Genomic DNA, 19289 nt, shown 5'->3' on the forward strand with positions numbered 1-19289 from the left:
CTGAGGGCTGGGTGGGCGGGCAGGTGGGATAGTTGCAGACTCCTCCATTCCTTAAAGAAGGACCCCATCCCCCAAACCCTGAAAAGGGCTGCCTCGGTCCAGGAGGAGTGATGCTGGGGACCAGGAGAATTTGTCAATGGTGTGAGAGTCACACGCGATGGGCTTCCTCACCAGGCCTGCAACATCTGTTGGCAGGAAGAAAGGAATTAAAGCAGGGGGAGGACTGGATTTTTTAAAACATTTCCAGTGTCATTTGAGCGCATTCTGTGGGAAGCCCAGGAGTTCGGAAGGGCTGCTGCGGCCTGGATGTGTTTCCTGATTGGAAAAAAAAGGCAATTCGATCAGCAAATTTAATTTCATAGTTATGCTGATGGTAGGGCCCTCAGGAAATAGATACTCAGAATCCTAGAATGTCAGAAGACAGAAGGTCCTTGGAAATCACTCTGTCCTGGGGTTCTAATGTTCTTTGTGCCTTGGACCCTGTTAGCAGGCTGGTGGTGCTCTTGGACCCTTTCTCAGAATAGAGTGTTTAAATGCAGAAAATACGAAACAAAGGATTATGAGGAAAATCACCTATATCAAAATCCAGTTATGAAACTATGTTCTATTCATAGATTGCTTCTTTATTAATGCAGTAAATAGTGAGACCTAACAGCAGGTCTAATAAAAACCTCAATTTCAAAGTGGTGACGAACCTTAATGATGTATTTTGAAGCTTCTGCAATAATATGATGTGTCAATATCTGTGACAGTTACAGCCTCCTTACAATCACAGCATTGGCCACATTTATTGGGTACCTGTTAGGTATGAGGCTCTATGCCATACACTTTCTACACCATCACCTGCAATCCCCCCAACCCCTATGATGGTAGGTGTTATTACCCCATTTTGCACATGAGGACACCAGGCTCTGAGAAGTAACTTGCCCAAGGTCTCCCAGGCAGTAACATAACTGTCAGAGCTAGGGTTGACACTCAGGTCTGCTAGATTCCCAAGACCTGCTGAGAGGGACTGGGAAACCCTTGGGCCTCTGGCTTTCTAACAGCTGCTTAGAGTACAGCCTGCTTGCCAGGCCCTGTCCTAGGTGCTGGGGACACAGATGATTACAAGGCATGGCCTTGCCTTTAAGAAGCTCTGTCCAGGGGGAAGCCAGGCATGTAAGCACCTAACCCCTGAGATGCCTAGTCCATCAGAGGACCCATAACTGTCTCATTCCTAGTTGCCTCCCAGCTCCTAGTGGAATGTCATGTGAGAGGAGGGAGAGAGGCAGAAAAACTCCCATAGCAGACAGCAGCCCTCTACCTGTAGGCACTGAGGACCAGGCCAGCCTCCTCCCCCAAATCGGGGACTCAGATCCTGCCTGTGCAGTGCCCACTGTAGGTGGCAATACTGCCTCCCCCGTGTCCTCTTGCCAGCCCGAGAGGAGCCAGTGTGCCTATGCCTGTCAAAGCTGCTTCTCCACCCGGCTGGCCCGGTAGAAGCCCTGGGCCTCTGCCACTGGCTTCCTCGCCAGCCTCGGCTGCACCCGCAGGACAGGCCTGCCAGGATGTTCTGGACAGTGCCCCATGGGGGTCCCAGAGGAGGGGGCAGGGCAATGGGGCACCTGCTGTATGGCACTTATTCATTAGGATCTTGTTTGGCTTCTTGTTTGAGGTTTATGACCCTCCTGCCTTCCAGGGCCCAACAACCCATAAATTTAAAGTAGCTATGAAATTTCTGTTTTCCCGGCCCAGTCGGGCAGGGGCCTCTTAACAGAGCTGCTTTTCTTTTCTCCACTCAGCATCCTCTAAATGTCTGACTGCTCCCTTCTGGGGAGCTCAGGCCTCTGCCTTAACCCTGTGCCCTTTTAAAATAAATTAGAACGGGGTGGGAGGGGACTAACGTTTATTGAGTGCCTACATGTGCCACGAATTATCTCTGGTACTCAAAACAGCCCCCCGGAGGTAGGCAGGGACCTTTATCTGAAGTCCTCCATTCTGCAGATGAGACTCAGAGAGGCTCTGTGACTTGCCCGGGGTCCACAACCCAAAGATTAAATGCCGATGGCATAGATAAGGTGCCAGGTGCCAGCCACTATTATTAATACTGCTATCACCTGAAAATGCTCCAATTTATTTTTTTTAAAATGTAAGTTGTTGTAAAAGTCAAATACTCAGTTATTTTTCTGTGATTTATTAGCCATGACCTCATACCTTGTACCTCACACTCTCACCTCATACTTCAACCCCCAAGGGCCTCTGAGCCCAGGGAGCCAGGACCCTCCCTGTGAAGTGATTGTGCAGGGGTGGGTGGGGGGCAGGGAGATCCGTGCCCTGCTCATGGCCTTATGCTTTGGAGGCCCCGATAGGGGGGACAGGTGCCTGGACTTTGGAACCACACAGCCCCAGGCTGCAGCAGCAGGACACACGTGGTCCTGGTCTGAGGTGCCCTTTTAAAACGGACCCTGAGACCTGCAGAGCCAACTCTTTGGAACTGGGTGTCATCTGTCACTTTAGTTGACTGGCAGGTCAGAGCTTCACTGGCTGAGTGCACAACTTCTGATCTAGTTCTGACCAGGTTCCAAGTCTCCTTCCTGGGTATAGTTTGGCGACAGGCAGCAGACATTATGGGACAAACCCACTCCTTCCTGAGTCTTTCCTGATTCTCCCAGAAACTCCTGGCTGCAAACCTGGGTTCTTCCAAAGGCATTTTGGCGGCCCTGAGCCACCCAAGACCGTTCTCTGCTCTAATTTTCCTTAGCAGAGGAGAGTGTGGGATCCGGATAGGGACGTGTCCGCCTTCCGGGGTGACCCCTCTAGGTTGCTCACCCTTGCTGGGCACGTGTTTGCCTGCTCAGGGCAGCAGCAAGGCCGGCAGCCACCTAGACGAGCCCCTGGAACGCAGAGGCGAGTTATCACCCAGTGGAGTTAAAAAGAGCAGCAGGAACCACAGTGCGTGTGTGTGCGTGTGTGTGCGTGTGTGTGTGTGTGTGTGTGTGTGTGTGTGTGCACGCCTTTCAGGAAGGAGAGGAAGCCATTCACAAGACGGTATAAAAAGGCCTCCGCTTCCCAGATCTCAATCGGGTCTTTTGGCAGAGGCTGCTGTGGTATTTCTATCCTGGCCAGCAAGTTTGTTTCTCTCTTCGAAACAGCCCCAGATCCCCGAAAGATGGGGGCAGGTTTCTGATAGACAGGCCTCTTCCCAGCATAGCCTGAGAGCCTCCCCACCTCCACCACTCTCCTCTCTCCTCTCAAGCGTGGCTGCCTCCCAGCCTGGTCCTGGCGCGGGAAGAGTGTGTGGCGCTCCCAGGGTTGCTGGCAGCGGCCCCACCGCTTGGCTCCAAAATGAGAACCATCTGGCCCAGCGAGGGAAGTCAGGACAGTGCCGGGAGAGGCAACTCCCTCAGTGGCAGCCCCGTGCCGGCGGGATTACCAGGCACGGGGCAGGGGATGGAAGCCGCAGGGAAGTCCCCTTTGAAACCCAGCACGCCCCTGAATTCACGTAGCTCCCTCCTGTCTCATGCTTTCATAAATGTTTCTTACAGGGACTTCTGGGATTCGTTGGTCTGGTCGGGGAGCCAGGAATCGTGGGAGAAAAGGTAAGTTGTGCTGAAGGGAACATATAAACAAATAGAGCGTGTGTTTTGCAATGTTAAAAAGATGAAGGGGCCAGTTGACCTGGGGGTTTCAGATTTCTTTCTTCTGGCCTCTCCTCATTGCCTTGACATCCGGACCCTCAAAGAACCTTTGTCCCTTTTGTAACTGAGGCTCAAAGAGGGCAGGTGACTTGCACAAGGTCACCCAGACAGCAAATGGCAGAGCCGGCATTTGAACCAGGTTCAGTAGCCAAGGCCGCGCTTTGACCGCTAAGCCACTCTGCCTGGCGCCCAGCTCTCCCATAGCCTGTGGCTTCCTGCCCCCCCCCCCCCCGGGCCCTGGAAGGCACCTGTTTTCCTTCATGTGGGCTAATCTTACTCTCAGGCAAGCCCTCAGGGCAGCTGATGTTATTCCTATTGGGTAGATGGAGAAACTGAGGTCCCGAGAGGGGAAGCATCTACCCCCATCAGACCCCACCTGCCTTTCCAAGGCTTATCCTGAGCCACCCTCCTCATTACTCCGTGTCCTGGGCCCTCTGGCCACCACGTTTTTCCCCTCTTCCTCTTCTTTTTCTTCAATTTAACTTTATATTTTGCAATAATTATAGTCACAAGAAGTTGCAAAAAAATGGTACAGAAAGGTCCAGTGTGCCCTTTACCCGGTCGCCTCCAGCGGTGACATCTTGCATCACTATAGTGCAGAGTCAAAGCCAGCTCTGGCCTCTCTTATTGCTCAAATGCTCCATGTCGCTTCTCCCCCACAGGCCACTGCCCATGCCATTCCCACGGCCAGGTGCACTCTTCCCACTCTCACCCCCTCCACCCTTCGTCTCAATGACTCTCAATTACCCTTTAGCTCTCAGGTCAAGCTGTGCTTGCTCAGGGACCTATCCCCACCACACCCCTGCACCCAGGTGGGTCAAATCTCCTGTTGAAAGGCCTTGGGACTGAGACCCACTCCGTCACTGCTCTACCCTAGTTTACATCCGTTTCGGTGATTTGTGTCCATCTCCTCATGACACTCTGGGTCTCACTCCACGTTAGCAGGACCTGTTTCTTTGTTTTTTTAAAATATATCTTTATTGATTTTAGAGAGAGGAAAGGAGAGGGAGAGAGAGAGATAGAAACATCGATGATGAGAGTCATTGATTGGCTGCCTCCTGCACGCCCCAGACTGGGGATCGAGCCCACAACCCGGGCATGTGCCCTGACCAGGAATCAAACTCCAGTCACCTGGATCCTAGATCGATGCTCAACTGTTGAGCCATGCCCGGCCTGGTGGCAGAACCTACTTCTACTCACCACTTTGTCTTCCGGGTCTAGCATATCATGCTGGGCACATAGTAGATGTTCAATAAATGTTTGATAGATGGGAGGGTGGACACAAGAAATAGGGCCTTACAAAACCAGTCAAGATTTGAACCCAGAGCCCCTGCCTTCCAGCCATAGCTCTGTCTGCTACACTTGCCATTTTTGCCGGTCAGGATGGGTCAAGAGGGAAAGAGTTACATCCCTGATTCCCCAGCATCTCATCTAAGTTTGGGCAGGGAGTGGGGAGAATGGAAGAAATGCCTTCCATCGCCATCACCGCCTCAGCTTGCCCAGCTAGGGGATGCCAGGCCTAATGAGGACCACATGATGTGGGCCCAGATCAAAGGGGACATGCAGTTAGCATCCCCTTGATCAAGGCCATCTTTGCCCAAGGGAAGCCACTGTGTGGCACGCTGCAGTGGAGCTGAGGCCTCCCAGGACTTGCTAGGGGCCTTGGCTTCTGTTGAGTGAAATTCCAGATCCCTACCCCTCCTCTGTCACCATCCGGGTGATGTGACCATGAGCCAGGCAGAGACTCTCTACAGACCTCGGGCAAGTCCCTGCCCCTGCTTGGCCTTTAGAAGGCCCTCTGCGCCTGCTCCCCACAGAACCACCCACAGCTGTGACCTCTCTGAATTGTTGTCTCCACCACAGGGTGACCGGGGCATGATGGGACCCCCAGGAGCACCTGGGCCCAAGGGGTCAATGGTAAGGAGCAAGTCTGCATCCCTTTGCCTTCTCCTGACACAGTCATGGTGACAGCTCTGCTCTCCGGCTACCCCAGGTGTTCAGGATAATTTGCGCCTTGCCCCTCTGGGTTGCTGTCCTGTGTCCCCGGGCTCGGGCCGAGCCTGCTGAGGCGAGGCTGAAGGAGGAAGAGGCACTTTCCACCACCCAGTTCTTTTTTTCTCTCTGTGTAGGGTCATCCTGGAACACCAGGTGGTGTTGGGACCCCTGGAGAGCCTGGACCCCCGGTAAGCAAAGCCCTCCTGTTCCCTGAGCTCAAACCTACTGTCAGATAAGGGGAAGGAGTCCAGGCCTCAGACTGGAGACCGACCTGGCTTCAAATCCCAGGCTATATTGCCAGGGTAGGTCATTGAACCCTGAGCCTAAATTTTGCTCTGCTGGAAAATAGAGAAAATAATCGTGGTCCCGATAGTGTGATTGCACAAGTTAAATGAAATCATGCAGCTGATGTTCATTTACTACATAGGGATGCTCATTACACGGGAGCATCTTGGTCACTAGCACCATTATGTTCATTTACTAGGGAAATACTGTGTAATATGTGCCTGGGGCTTCACCAGGAGCTGGGGATTCTGCCATCAGCAAGGCAGAAAGCTGTCCCTGTGTGTCCTTTAGGAGCTTATATTCTGGCGTGGGGGAGAGAGAGGACCCAATAAATAAGAAATGCCTGCTATGGGGAAAGGAGAGAAGAAATGGGAAACGCTGGGCACAAATGGGCGGAGCGTCAGATCTGAGGATGCAGAGGTGTTGGGCTTCTTGTGATGACTGAGGAGCCTGGGATATTTCCGAGGATCCCAAGGCAGGGAGGGATGAGAGAGGTAGGAGGGCTGGGGGAGCGGTATGGTAGGAGCACCCACATTCAGGGGCCCCCTTCTGCTCCCCCGGGGTGATGTGGGGGGTAGGGAGGGCTGGCTTTCCCTCCAATCTAGAGCATGGTGACCTTCTGGTCCCTCTGCCTCTGAGGATGGAGAATGTGGAAACTGGCAAGGGCACTCACTTCAACCAAGGCCAGGACTCTGGGAGGTGGAGGGGTGGGCTTCAGGCAGGTGGAAAGAGTGTGGGGGAGGGGGCCCAGCCCAGCCAGGCTGCCCAGGTCCCTCCAAAGGCCAGATTGAGGGGCTCCCTAGGGTCTGATGAAGGAGGGCACGGGAGCCTTTGAGGACCTGAACCAAAGAAAGTGGGCACACACCAGTTCTCTGCGCCAATTAGGGAAGCAAGGCCAACTCAATTCCCAAGCTTTTGCATGCATCTGCTGCACACGGGGCCTATGCTCAGCTCTGGGGATGTAAAAATGGTAAGAAATAGCTCTACTCTTAAGATTCTCACTGTCTGGTGGGGGTGCCAAGTATAAACACTCTCTCACTCATTAATAGACCTTTACCTGAGCGCCTGCTATGTGCCAGGCAGTGCTAGGTATGAGCAACCTGGACACAAGTAACCATCATCTAAACACAGGTGCCAGGCAAGAGCAGGCTCTATCTGCCCCCACAATCCTTTGATGAGGTAGAAAGCTCTCGGAGTCCAGAGCTGGGGTCAGAGCCAGCACTCTGGGCCCCCGTTGGCATATTTGCCCCCAGTTCATGAGGGTGACGAAAAGCCACATCTGGCCTGGAGCTGGAGGGGCTGGTTGCAGGCTAAGGCACCCAGTTTGGAATCCAAGGGTCCCAGCCACCCAACCAAAGGCTAGGTTCCCACTTCCTTCTGCAGTGTTCACCTGAGTACCAGGGCCCAGGAGGCACTCCTGGAAACAGAGTGATTCAAACCCGTCAATGTGGGAGATGTCCAGGGTCAAAGCCTAAGTACAGGGATGCTAGGGACCGTTATAAAATTCTAGCTCTTGCACCCCTGGACTTTGGCCTCCCCTGGGCTTCAGTCTTCCCATCTGTCCAGTGGGAAGAAGAAAGCCTGGAAAGGAACTCCTGGGACAAGATGGGAGGCCAATGGGAGGTGGGCAAACAATGGGGATGTCTAGGACACACATAGAAGGAAGGTGCTGGCCTCCTCTGAGTTCCCTACCTCTGTGGCCCCACTGACCTCTTCCCGCCCCATTTTCTCAGTACTTCCATCTGTTCAATGGGTTGGCCCAGACTGAGTGATATCAGACCGATCCCAAGGTTGCCAGTGACCCTTTACTGCTGTAGTGTGGGGCTGGTCCCTTGGATCTCCTGGGGCTCCTTCTGGCCAGCCGGCTGACCCTAGTGCCACAGGGAAAGCAGGAGAGCATGGAGGTCCACTGACTGCAGAATCAGACACATGTGAGTCAAATCCTGGCTCCCCCACCTACTAGCTGTGTGATTGTTGGCAACACTCATAGCTTCCCTGAACCTCAGTTTCCCCATCTGTAAGCCAGCATAATACTACCTTCATTATGAGATTGTTGTGAGGACAAATGATTTAGTTCATGACATAATTGCTCAGCAAACTACCTGCATGTACTAAGTGCTTAATGAATGGTATTAGTAAGAATAATTACTACTTGTTAGCTACTCTAATTACCACTATTACTAGTAAGACTATTACTAGTATGGCGAAGTTTCTGACGATACTATTCGCATCTGATTGGCATTTTCCCACGTTTCCAATCACTTTAACATCCAGTCCTTCTGCAGTCCCTGAGGTCAGAGAGATTATGATCTCCCTGAAGGGGGATGGGACAGTCAAGCCCTGAGATCCCCAGCTCGTAGCCACCCTTCCTGAGGACCTTCCAGGTCACTGTGTCTTTTCAGCAACTCTAGGAGGCAGGGCTTTTCTTATCCCCATTTATCAGTTGATGAAATTGAGGCCAAAGAGTTGAAGTCACTTGCCAAAGGTCACAGAATTAGTAAGTGGCAGAGCCGGGATTTGAACCTAGGTCTTTGGTGGAGCAGTTGGCTCGTTTAAGCATTCCTCTCTACTGCTGCTAAGTCGAGACTTGGCCCCTGAAATTTCCCAGTGACGCATTGCGTGCCTTCTGCAGCCTGAACTCCCTCCATAAAGGGGTCCCTTCTCACCCAGTCTGTGTTCTCCATCGCTCAGGAGTCAGATCTGCATTTTTATTGGGCCCAGCCCAGGTCCACACCCTGCTTGCTGTGCCGACAAGGGATCAGGTTGGGACCCAGCCCTTCACATCAGCCCTTCGGCAGCAGCAGAGATGGGAGCTGGAGGAGTTTTTCCTGAGGCCACAAACAGAGCTGGGCCTCTCCCTGGTATTCAGAGGGAGCTGAGGCCACCCCTTCCTCGCGGAAGGAGCACGCACAGTCTGAGACTGGCCCGAGCTGGGAGGCTCCTGCAGCTGTGAGGGGTCGTGGCTGGCCATGGGGTGCAGTTGCTGCTTGATGGGTCCAGCTGGGGCTGGAACCCGGGGAGAGGAATTAGGCAGTGAGACCGCCACTTCCTCTCTTTGCCTTCTTTCTCTCCTTTCCCGCCTCCTGTCCTCTTCAGTTTGCTTAATCATCAGTCCTTCAGCAGATCCACGTCCCAGGCCTGTGCTGGACCAGGTGCTCAGAATTCAAGGAACAAAGCCAGCCCTGTTTGCTGACCCTCCCCCTCTGTCTCTCCCTTGCGCTTGTTCTTGACATTCTAACATCAAACGGAGATAACTGGGCATCCTCCTGGGGCCAGGCCTGTTTCCTTCTCTTTGCCTGCCCCCCTCACTTCTCTGCCCAGCCTCTCCCCCCACCCCGACCCTCCCTTCCCTGTGGGAGCCTCCTCTCCCCCTCCCTCACCTCGGGGCTGTATCTGGTTGTTCCTACTCTTCTCCTGGGGCTAGAAAAGTCTTTCAGGTATCCCTCTGGTGATGTCTGGGGTCAAGGTAGGAGACAGAACTTGGGTTGCCAATTCTCCTTGCTGATGGGGGCAGAAAAGAGGAAATGGGAAATTGAGGAGACCTGTTTTTCAGAAATGTCTTGTAGCTTCTGCCTGTTGATTTTGAGATAATGATGGAAATGGTTCATGCAGGGAGGCGTCTCCCCCTAAGGATTCCTAGGAAGGATTGAGCACCCCGTCTAGCCCAGGGCAGACTCCTGCCCAAGGTTGCAGCTTCTCCTCTGCCTCCTCTAGTGGGACAGATTTTCCCACTGGGCCAAATCCTTTAGAATGAAGGCTGCTGAGCCCGGGCAGGGGACCGCTGAAGCCAAGTTTGGCCCCTTACTCCTAGCCCCCTGTCCTGGACTTCCTCTCTAACAAAGGGCTTCTCCAAACTCTTTCTTCTCCCCACAGGGTCCTCCAGGATCTCGAGGCCCACCAGGCATGAGGGGAGCTAAGGGACGCCGGGTGAGTAGGGCCCAGCCCCTCGGGGCTGACACTGGTCACCTGCTGGGGAGACCACCTCCTGTACCTTGCCCCCTGCCCAGTCCTGAGATCTTTGATTTTCATAGGTTCCAGACTCACTGTGGGACCCTACCCATCTTTTCCAGCTCATTTCTGAGCACCAGGCCCTGCCATCCAGCGGGCACTGATGGACTCTGTGGTCCCAATGCTTTGTCTGTTTATTTGTTCTTTCATTCACTCAGCCACCTTTTATTTATGCCTACTCTGTGCCAGCCACTGTTGGAGGCTCTGTGGATACCAGAGAGATGGGGTCAGGCATCTGCCTTTTGACTCAATCAAGTTGGTCAAATAGACAGTTTAAGGTCATTAACATGTTGGTGGAAGCACAGGGCAGCTTGGGAACTTGGAGGATGGCACCTCACCTGGACAGGGTACCAGGGAAGCTTCAGGGAGAGGGCAATGTTTGAGCTTATGCCAAAATCCAGGCAGAGGGAAAGCCCGAAGGCAAGAGAAGGTGTGGCATGTTTGGGGATCCCCACTGATTCAATAGAGGGACAGGGGAGAAAAGTGAGGCCAGGAATTAGTAGGTGCCAAGCCAAGCAGGGCCTCAAATACCAGAGCTAGGCTTATGGGCTGTGCTTCAAAGGTAGTGGGGAGTTTTAAACAAGGGCTGGCCTGAGCTCGGTAGCAAGAGACAATCGCTAGTGCTTACTATGTGCCAGGCACCGTCTTATCACATACATTAACTCATTTAACCTTCATTGCTACCCTATAAAGTAGGTGCTATTTTTATTTCCACTTTACCGACAAGGAAACTAAAGCACAGAGAGGTTAAGTCACTTGCCTCAGGTTGCAGAGCTAAAAAGTGGCAGAGCTAGGATTTGAACCCAGTGAATCTGGCTCTTTTGCACACTGAATGAAGCCTTACTTCCAGTCATGCAGGGAGAGTGGACGGAGTGATTCCTGCACCCAACTGGAAACGAGATGGCACAGGCAGTGCAGGCAGCCAGGCCTGCTGTGCATGCGCCATACAGGGGATCAGTGATGATTATGCTCCTCTTGGCTGCATTTCAAGTGGTTTTAAATTTTCCCCTGAACCAGATGGCCTGAGCAGTCAGCCTGGGAAAGGGGAGATTAGGAGGCATTCCTCCTGCCCGGCAGGGCCCCTCCCAGCGCCATGGCCTGGGCCTCTGCAAGTGGACCAAGGCCCACCAACAGCCAGGTTCCACCTTGACCTTGTGCACATTTCCTCCCGGAGGCCACACTAGCTGGAGGGTGAGCTACATTGTCCCAGGCCCTGCCCTCTCCCTCCAAATATAAGGCTGTGGCCCCGCTCAGCTCCCTGAGCCTCTCCCCCCCACCCCCCCCACCCCCACCCCAGCCATCTCCAGCTCCCCTGCTCAGCAGTGGCTGGAAGAATGTATCTCCTGCTTGAGGAAACCCAGGCTCCCAACCACATCAAAGTCTGGCTGGGAGGGGAGCTTCAGGAACACAAGCCCCGCCCCCTGTTGGGTTTGGCAGGAATGCAAAACCTGTGGGATCTGATTCAAAGCAAAACAATTTAAGTGTATATCTAAAGGTTTATATAATTCTAATGTAGGTAAAGCACCACCTGTCTTATGTGTGAAATATAGTAATTAAATTACCTAAGAGCAAATAATACTGAATTGGCAAATCCTGGCATATTTTGTATTTTTAACCTGAGTTTTCATCTTGTCTGAAGCCTTTCTTCTGAGGAACATTTTTATAAAAAATAGATTATATTAAAACGAAACAAAATACCTTTGGGATCTGCCCCCTGGGTCCCCTGCCTACCAGACCACTGCTGGCCACTTCACAGATGGGGTAACTGAGGGTGGTGGCGGACCTGGTGAGGCACCCACTGTGCTGCTAAAAAGCCCAATTCTGGGCAGCCCTCATCCCCCAGGCCCTGCAACTCCTGGCTGGCTCTGTGACCTTAGCAAGGCCTTGCTGCTCTCTGGGTCCGTTTTCCCACATGTGCCATGGAGAATGGACTTGGAGGTCTGCAGGGGCCTGCCTGCTTCCCTGCCCGTGTGCAGATGGGCCCTGCTGCACACACTCCCACACTAGTCTTCCACCGTCCTGCCCTGGGAGACATGAGCACTAAGGGATTGAGGCCAGAGGCAGGATGGGACCCCAGACCCTCTGCTCTTGGTAGAATCGCTGCTCTTGGTAGAGTCTGGGTCTGCAGGCCCCAGTTGAAAGAGTGGAGACTCTGGAGTCAGACGGGTATAGGGGCAAGTCTCAGTCTTCCCAATTATCAGCTCTAGGACCTCAGACCAGTGTCTTAACCTCACTAAGGCTTAGTGGGTGATGTTAGGAAGTTGTAAGGAGCCAGAATTTGAACTCAAGTCAGCCGGATGCCCTCTTTTATTCACCACTACCAGTCACTTTATCAGTGTGGGAGTGAGCTCCCCATCACAGGAGGTGTGCAGGCCTGGGCCTGTAGGAGACTGCCAGGAAGGCTGCCTGCTAGGGCAGGGTGTTGGAGAAGACAATGGGGAGACTCCACTCTCCTTCCACACATCCACTTTGAGGGAGCTGGGAGGATCCTGAGATTCAGGTGCTGACACTGAACTCTGCTTCTATGAATGGGTCTTAGAGCTCAGCAGACCTAGTCCTGAATCCTGACTTCTCCTCTGTGAGCCTCTGTAAAATGGGTCAGCAGCAGAACTGGCCTCATCAGATGGCCATGGGGATTGCCTCCCTTCATCAGCACCTCACACAGGTCAGCGCCTGACAGGCAGCGTTGTGTACATAGGATGTGCTTGGCACCAATCCATTCCCTCTCCATCATCCATCCCTTTTTCACAAGAGCTGCGATTGGCCAGATTTTCTGTCCTAGATGGGCCCCTCCCCACCAAGCCCCAGCTGTGACTTCAAACATCTTCCTGGGGAGTGGCTCCCAGAGAACAGACATGTGGCTCTGATAGAAACTCGGGCCTGGCTCCAGTGGGGTCAGTCAGCTGTGTTCATTTGGGGAAGGAGGGAGCAGGACTGGGGGACTTGCAGGACACAGGACAAGCTGCAGAGTGGCCAGAGCAAGGGCAAGGGTGTGTGGCTGCCCTCGCTCCTCTCCCTACACAGTGGAGCTGGGGAGGGAGGGTGGCTGGGGCCTGTTGCCTCCTGCTCCCTCCAGACAGGAAGCTTGCTCTCTGGTGCTTCTAGGGGATAACAGAGTCCCTAGGTAGCAGGGATTTTAGATGCTCTCTCTAACACCCTGCCCCAGTGCAGAGCCTTCCTGGCTGGCTTTTCCAGGCCCTGATCTGCGTACCCACTGTGATGGGGAGCTCACTCACACTGATACACAGTGACAGGTAATGCTGGGAAAAATGAGTATCTGGCGACTTGGGTTCAAATTCTGGCTCTTCTAACTTATTAGCTGTGTGACCATAGGCTGTTTTTATATTTGTAAAACGAGGACAATAGCGTTTGCTATTATTGCTGCTATTGCTATTGTTGTTACTATTATTACAGATCATGTAACCTTTCTCCCAGAAAGGCTTGGATTCCTGGACAAACAGGCTGCTGTGTGATTCAGGCCAAGCCCTCGACACTTCTGGGCCTCTGCTCCACTCCCAGAGCTCTTCCTTTCGAGGGAGGTTTATGCGTCAGCTAGAGACAGAGGCCAGTGGCCAGAAGACATCTCTCAGAAAGGCCCAGATGTCCACTCTTCTGCCCAGCCTCTGTCCTGGCTCCCATGACCCAGGATGCCCCACCCCAATCTGGCTCCATCTCTATCAGGCCTCTCTCCATGAATCAGGGTGGGGCAGGTGGGGGGTGGAAGGAGGGGTAAGTTTAACACGTGGTCTGACAGTGTCCACCTGAAATAGGCCCAGAGAGGGGAAGGGGATTTCCTGGGGTCACACAGCAAGCTGGCAGCAAAACCAGAACTTGTACCACACACCCTGTAATCAAACCTCATCTTGAACCTGTTAAACTCTCAGCCGGTTCTAAGCAGCATGATATAAGCTTCTTATTCTGAGGAAGGGACTGAATCCAGATTTACTGAGCCATTCCTCTGTGTCCCTGACCCCTGGAGCCTGTAGCCTCCTATAGCAGAGCCAGGTTTTACTGAGCACTTACTATGAAGGCCAGGTTCTGAGCTGCCCGTGGGCATTATCTCCTGCCTTGTGGCAGAGATTTCTCATCCTCATTTTATATACATATACATACATATATATGTGTGTGTGTGTGTGTGTGTGTGTATTTTTTTAATTGGTTTTAGAGAGAGAGGAAGGGGGAGAGAGAGAGAGAAACATTGATCTGCTGCCTCCTGCACACCCCCTACTGGGGATCGAGCCCACAGCTCAGGCATGTGCCCTGACTGGGAACTGAATCGGCGGCCTCTTGGTGTATGGGACCCTGCTCAACCAACTGAGCCACAGCAGCTGGGCTCTCATCCCCATTTCTGAGAAGAGATAACTGAGGCTGAGCGAGGAGCAGCCCTTGTCTCTAAGGCATAACATTTCCTGAGCACCACTGTGCCTAGCACTAGACTCCCCTGGGCTCTAGGCTTGGGGACACGGAACAAAGGCTCCCAGCCAAACCTCTAACCCACCCAGCTGCAGCCCCCACCGCCCCATGGCCTCCCCTCCCAGTCTGTTTAGTCAGCGAGGCACAATTTAAGGCTGTGGTGTGGAGTTGAAGCATCCGGAGTCCCAGGCAGCTGATAAGAGGAATTGTCACTTTTTCCAGCTCAATTATTAATTGAAAATTTCCGTTTTCAATTTTTAAGTAATTTCTTCCTGTTTTGTTTTCTCATCTCTCACCCTCCCTCCACCCAAACACTTCCCCAGTCCCTTTTTGTGGCCCGTCCCCAAGCTCCCAGGCTGGGAGGGCCGGCCTCCCTCACAGAATCCTCTTTGTCTCCTCCACATGGCCTCTCTGACCCCCTACAGAACAGACACAACAGTGTTCTCCACGGGGCCTTTTCCAAGGGACCCCATCCCATCCGTGTCCCATCCATGGAAGGGGAATACAAGGCAGTGGGTGGCACCCTGGAAGGGATACCAGCTGCTGATGTGCTAAGGGACCTCAGACAAGTCACTTCCCTTGGCCTCAGTGTTCCCATCTGTGCTGTAGGTGCACGGGGGATTCCGCCTGCCCCAGAGGCCGCCTAGCTCTCAAAAGACGCAGAATGCTGTCTCAAGGGCCAGACCTGAGTCCAGAATTCCAGGGAACAACCGCCTAACCCCTGCCCTGTTCTTGCCCCCTCTTCGCATGAGCTAGGCCAGATTAGCTTGTACATCTGGCTGAACAGGGAGCTGCGGCCACAAGCAGACCCTCCCCAGGTCTTTCTCTGTCAGTTTCCACAAGGGCTGTGGTTCACATCCCTGTTTGTGCCCAAGTGTGCTCTGGGGAAAGCATACGACAGCAGAGTCTGAAGACCTGGCTGTGGGGACTTGGCCATATGTCTCGGCTCTGGCCCTCAGTCTTCACGTCTATGAAATGGGTTGGCTGGCTGACAGCCCAAGGTCCCTTTAAGCAGGGTTTAAATGTACCACCAACCCCATTCTGGAATGGTAAGGCCTCTAGCTGAGTCCACCCAGGCGAGCCTGTTACAGCACTGTCTCAGCAGGCACGCTGCACGGGTGACCCACCTCAGGGTGGCAGTGGGTGGGGAAATGGGAGGAAGAGGGAACCTCAGCCTCCACAGTGAAAAGCCCAAGGCTCTGGGCAGCCCCACCCTCCTGGTTCCCAGCCCGAGGGAGACCCCTGCTGTCCACTGTGCTAGTCCCTTTTCCCTATTCCAGGGCCCCCGAGGACCAGACGGATCAGCTGGGGAGCAGGGGCCCCGAGGTCTGAAGGTGAGGACCCCCATGGCCTGATCTTCCTCTCCCCTCCCATGCTGGGCCAGGAGTCCAGGAACTGGGCTCACACCTCCTCAGCACCAGGCCCCTGGGGGACAGCCAGGAGTCCCTGAGAGGCTGGAGGGTCGTTCCTGAGAGCTCACCCAGCCACTCCTCCTGCCCACACCCCAGCCCTGATCGTGGGGCAGGGAAAGGGAGACGGAGCTTTGAGACAGAGCGAGAGTGAGCGTGAGCGTGAGCGTGAGCGAACACGTGAATGAAAGCCAGAAGCATGAGAGTGAGGAGGCGTCACACGTGGCCTCTGCCCCTCTCCCAGGCCCGCAGGCCCTTCTAGGGCCCCTGAGGGCCCAGGCTGCTGCTGACCCTTTCAGGAGCACCTGATCCTGGTTCTCAACCCAGAGCACCCATGGCAAGCCACTCCCTTCTTGGGCCTTAGTTTTCCCACCTGCATACTGGGGAGAAAGGTGGATCCCATGGTTCCTTATGTTTTCCATGGGAGTGTGGGTCCCTTCTGTGAAGGGGCTCCCAGTCCCCTCTCTACCCTCAAGTGCTTTGCTTCCTGCAGGGCCCCCCAGGACCGCAGGGCAGACTGGGCCAGCCTGGGCAGCAGGTACGTCAGGCCGTGGCTGCCACCCCCTCCCCGCTCTCTGCTTTGTGACCCGTGCCTCTAATGAACCCACTGTGCTTCCAGGGTGCGGCTGGTGAGCGAGGGCACTTGGGCGCACGAGGCTTTCCCGTAAGTATTGCCGGTTCTTGGAACTCCATGGGCTGTGCCCCTAAGCCACATGCCCCTCCTGCTGTGGAAGCTCCAAAGGTTCTCGCTGCCCACTCCCTGCAATGAAGACCCTCCAGTGTGTCTCTTACCCTGGGACTCCATGTCCCCATCCATCACCCAGCAGAGGGTGGGCGTAGGACCCTCAAAAGCTGTGATGGCTTGACTGAGGCCAAGGGGACAGGCAGGATGGAGAGGCCATGGAGGGACTAAAGTCGCCTTTGCTTGTCTCTGCAGGGCATCACGGGTCCCTCAGGCCCGCCAGGCACCAAGGGCCTCCCAGGAGAACCGGTAAGTGCTCTTCCCGGCCCTCTTTGCGTCTCTGCCCAAGCAGGTGGTGTGGACAGGGGGTCACACAGGAGCGGAATCAGAGAGGGACAGTGCTGGGGCCGATGGGACAGCCTCGGCTGGTGGAGAGAGCACTGGCTGGGCAGCTCAGGAGCTTTGGGTTGAGTCTAAGCCTCCAGCCTGCTAGTAACATGGGAATGATGGTTCCTTTATCTTTGCCATCCTGTTGTAAGGATGAAATGAGAAAATGTGTATAGAGTGCTCATCACAATGAAAAGCAAAAGACGGGCGGGAGGGGGAGGGGGAGAGGGGGAGATTACACTAACAAGCTGCCTGGGACCTGCAGAGCCCAGCGTGGCCGAAGAGGTGGGAGCCAGACATGGGGGACAGCCCAAGTGTCGGGAACTTAGTGAGGAGGCTGCAGGGTGGTGCTGCTGGGGATGGAGAGGAGAGGACAGTCTCCAGGGGCTCAGGAGAAAGAGTCTCCAGTGGGGCAGGGGGACCACAGGAGGCTCCTGTCCCTCAAGCCACAGTGCCACCCCACATCTTGAGACCCAAGCAGATACCTTTTTGAACAGTGAATTGACCAGGGCCTGGGGTGGGGGTTTCCGGAGTGGATCTTAGGTGGAAGGGCACCCAGGCAGAGGGAACAGAGTGACCAAGGCCCCTGAACTGGAAGGTTTCTGAGCAGGAGAGGGTCCCACTGGGTTTTAGGTGGGTGGATAGAGTCTGAAGATGGCTTGGAGGGGATACACTACAGACACCAGGACCCTCAGCGTGGCCCAAGGTGGGAGTGTGAGCTGCAGAGTCCCAGGTTTTGTGGGTACTCACCCTCACCCACCCCTCCAGACTGTATTATCAAGCCTTAAACACCAAAGAGGGTCCAGGATGGCTTCTCCCAACTGTCTGTGTGTCTGTCTGTCTTCTAGGGCCCTCAGGGAGCCCAGGGACCAATTGGCCCTCCAGGAGAGATGGGACCCAAGGTGAGTGCTTATTTGTCCTGTGATGTCCTGGGTGTCAGCCTCTCCCAGCCTACTCCTAGGGGTCTCTGAAGAGACTGAGGCATAGGCACCCTGGCAGAGAGGATACATGCACTCTGATGGCATAGGGCGAGGAGCTGACTCCCAGTCCCGGTGGCAATGGGTGGGATGCAGGGTGCCAAGACCCTTGTGGGGGTGGGGGTTGGCAGTGCCTCTTTGTTGGCATCAAGGAAAGCAATAATGCGCCCACCCCCACCCAGCTGGGACTTCAACCCAGCCTGGGTTTGACCACGGAATCAGCCCTCTTAAGGACATGCAGCAAGGAGCTTGGAAGGAGCCTCAGACACCCCTGCCATATCCAGAGGAGAAAACTGAGACCTGGTGTTTACGCAAGGGCCCAGCCATGCCAATGGTGATAACTCAGGACAGCTTCCTGCCCTTGTCCTCCTGGCTGACTACAGAGAGAAGGGCTGGAATCACTCAGCCCTGAACACAGCAGTTGCTGGCTTCCTCCCCTTGGCCTTATGTGAATCATGAAATTTTCCTCCTCATGCTTGCCAAGGGGCTCCTAATGTGGTAAACCACACTCTTGGAGAAGGAGAGGGCTCCAGCAGCCTCTGGGTAGCCCGGGGCTCAGCAGCCTGAGCTCAGTCACCTCCCTTCCCCTAGTCCCAGCTCCGAGCTCCAAGACCCCTCTGTGTCTCTCACACTGTGTGACTTTGGGCACGTCCCTTGCCCTCTCTGAGCCTATCTCAGTTACCTCCTCCCTTACAACCTTGCTCAGAAGGGACGAATGGCATTTTCTTGCAGGGGCCACCGGGTGCAGTGGGCGAACCGGGCCTTCCTGGGGAAGCCGGGATGAAGGTAAGGAGGGTGAAAGAAGCAAAATGACTTACTGACCCCAGCTTCCGACTGGTGGCCCTGTCCTTCCCACCGAAGAGAGACAGGCCTTTCTTGTGCCCAGGATAATGGGTTCTCTGTGCACCTGGCTGGGGAGTGGGTCCTGGCTGAGGCCACAGCAGAGGGCCCAGCCCCTGCGCCTACCCCTGCCCTCCTCTACCCCCACCCAGCAAAGTTTTCTCTGGCTCCTGCCCCTACCCCCGCACTGGGGCTGCCCTACCTCCTGGCCTCCTGATACCATCTGCATTTCAGCCCCGATGCCCCTCCTTACCTGCTGGGAAATAAGCGCCCACTGATACCTGGCCTCTGGGGAGTTGGACCAGCCTGGGACTGTCAGTCTTGGCTGGAACAATGCAGAAAACCACCCCATCAATAAAACAGGGAGAAGTGGGACAGTTCAAGTTGGGGCAGGGCGCAGGGCTCAGAGCTCTGCTTCCTCCTTGCGCCCCAGACACCAGCAGGGAGAGAGTGTAGCTTGGAAAGCACCACAGGAGAAAGACCCTTTTGGGGTCTTTTTGGTGGAGGGGGTCATGACATTGATTCTGGCTTATTTAGGCCCTCTTGCCTGTTGGGTTTCTCTTCAGGGCTCTCAGGGAAAGTAAAAGAGGTGGCCCACGAGCCCAATTTGCCATCT

At 54.5% G+C, this 19289-nt stretch overlaps 1 protein-coding gene across 3 annotated transcripts in view; it reads left to right on the forward strand.

The window, feature by feature from the left end:
- The window catches only part of COL27A1 (collagen type XXVII alpha 1 chain), a 120843-nt gene that overhangs the window by 74139 nt on the left and 27415 nt on the right, over nt 1–19289 (forward strand). For all 3 annotated transcript variants that reach the window (XM_081151939.1, XM_081151940.1, XM_081151938.1), the window contains 10 exons: nt 3525–3578; nt 5541–5594; nt 5807–5860; nt 9831–9884; nt 15659–15712; nt 16281–16325; nt 16407–16451; nt 16725–16778; nt 17705–17758; nt 18566–18619. In XM_081151939.1, coding sequence (XP_081008065.1) covers nt 3525–3578; nt 5541–5594; nt 5807–5860; nt 9831–9884; nt 15659–15712; nt 16281–16325; nt 16407–16451; nt 16725–16778; nt 17705–17758; nt 18566–18619 — 522 coding nt within the window. The remainder of the gene's footprint in view (nt 1–3524; nt 3579–5540; nt 5595–5806; nt 5861–9830; nt 9885–15658; nt 15713–16280; nt 16326–16406; nt 16452–16724; nt 16779–17704; nt 17759–18565; nt 18620–19289) is intronic.

Source organism: Miniopterus schreibersii (genome assembly GCF_964146895.1).
Source record: "Miniopterus schreibersii genome assembly, chromosome: 11".
NCBI classification, from domain to species: domain Eukaryota; kingdom Metazoa; phylum Chordata; class Mammalia; order Chiroptera; family Miniopteridae; genus Miniopterus; species Miniopterus schreibersii.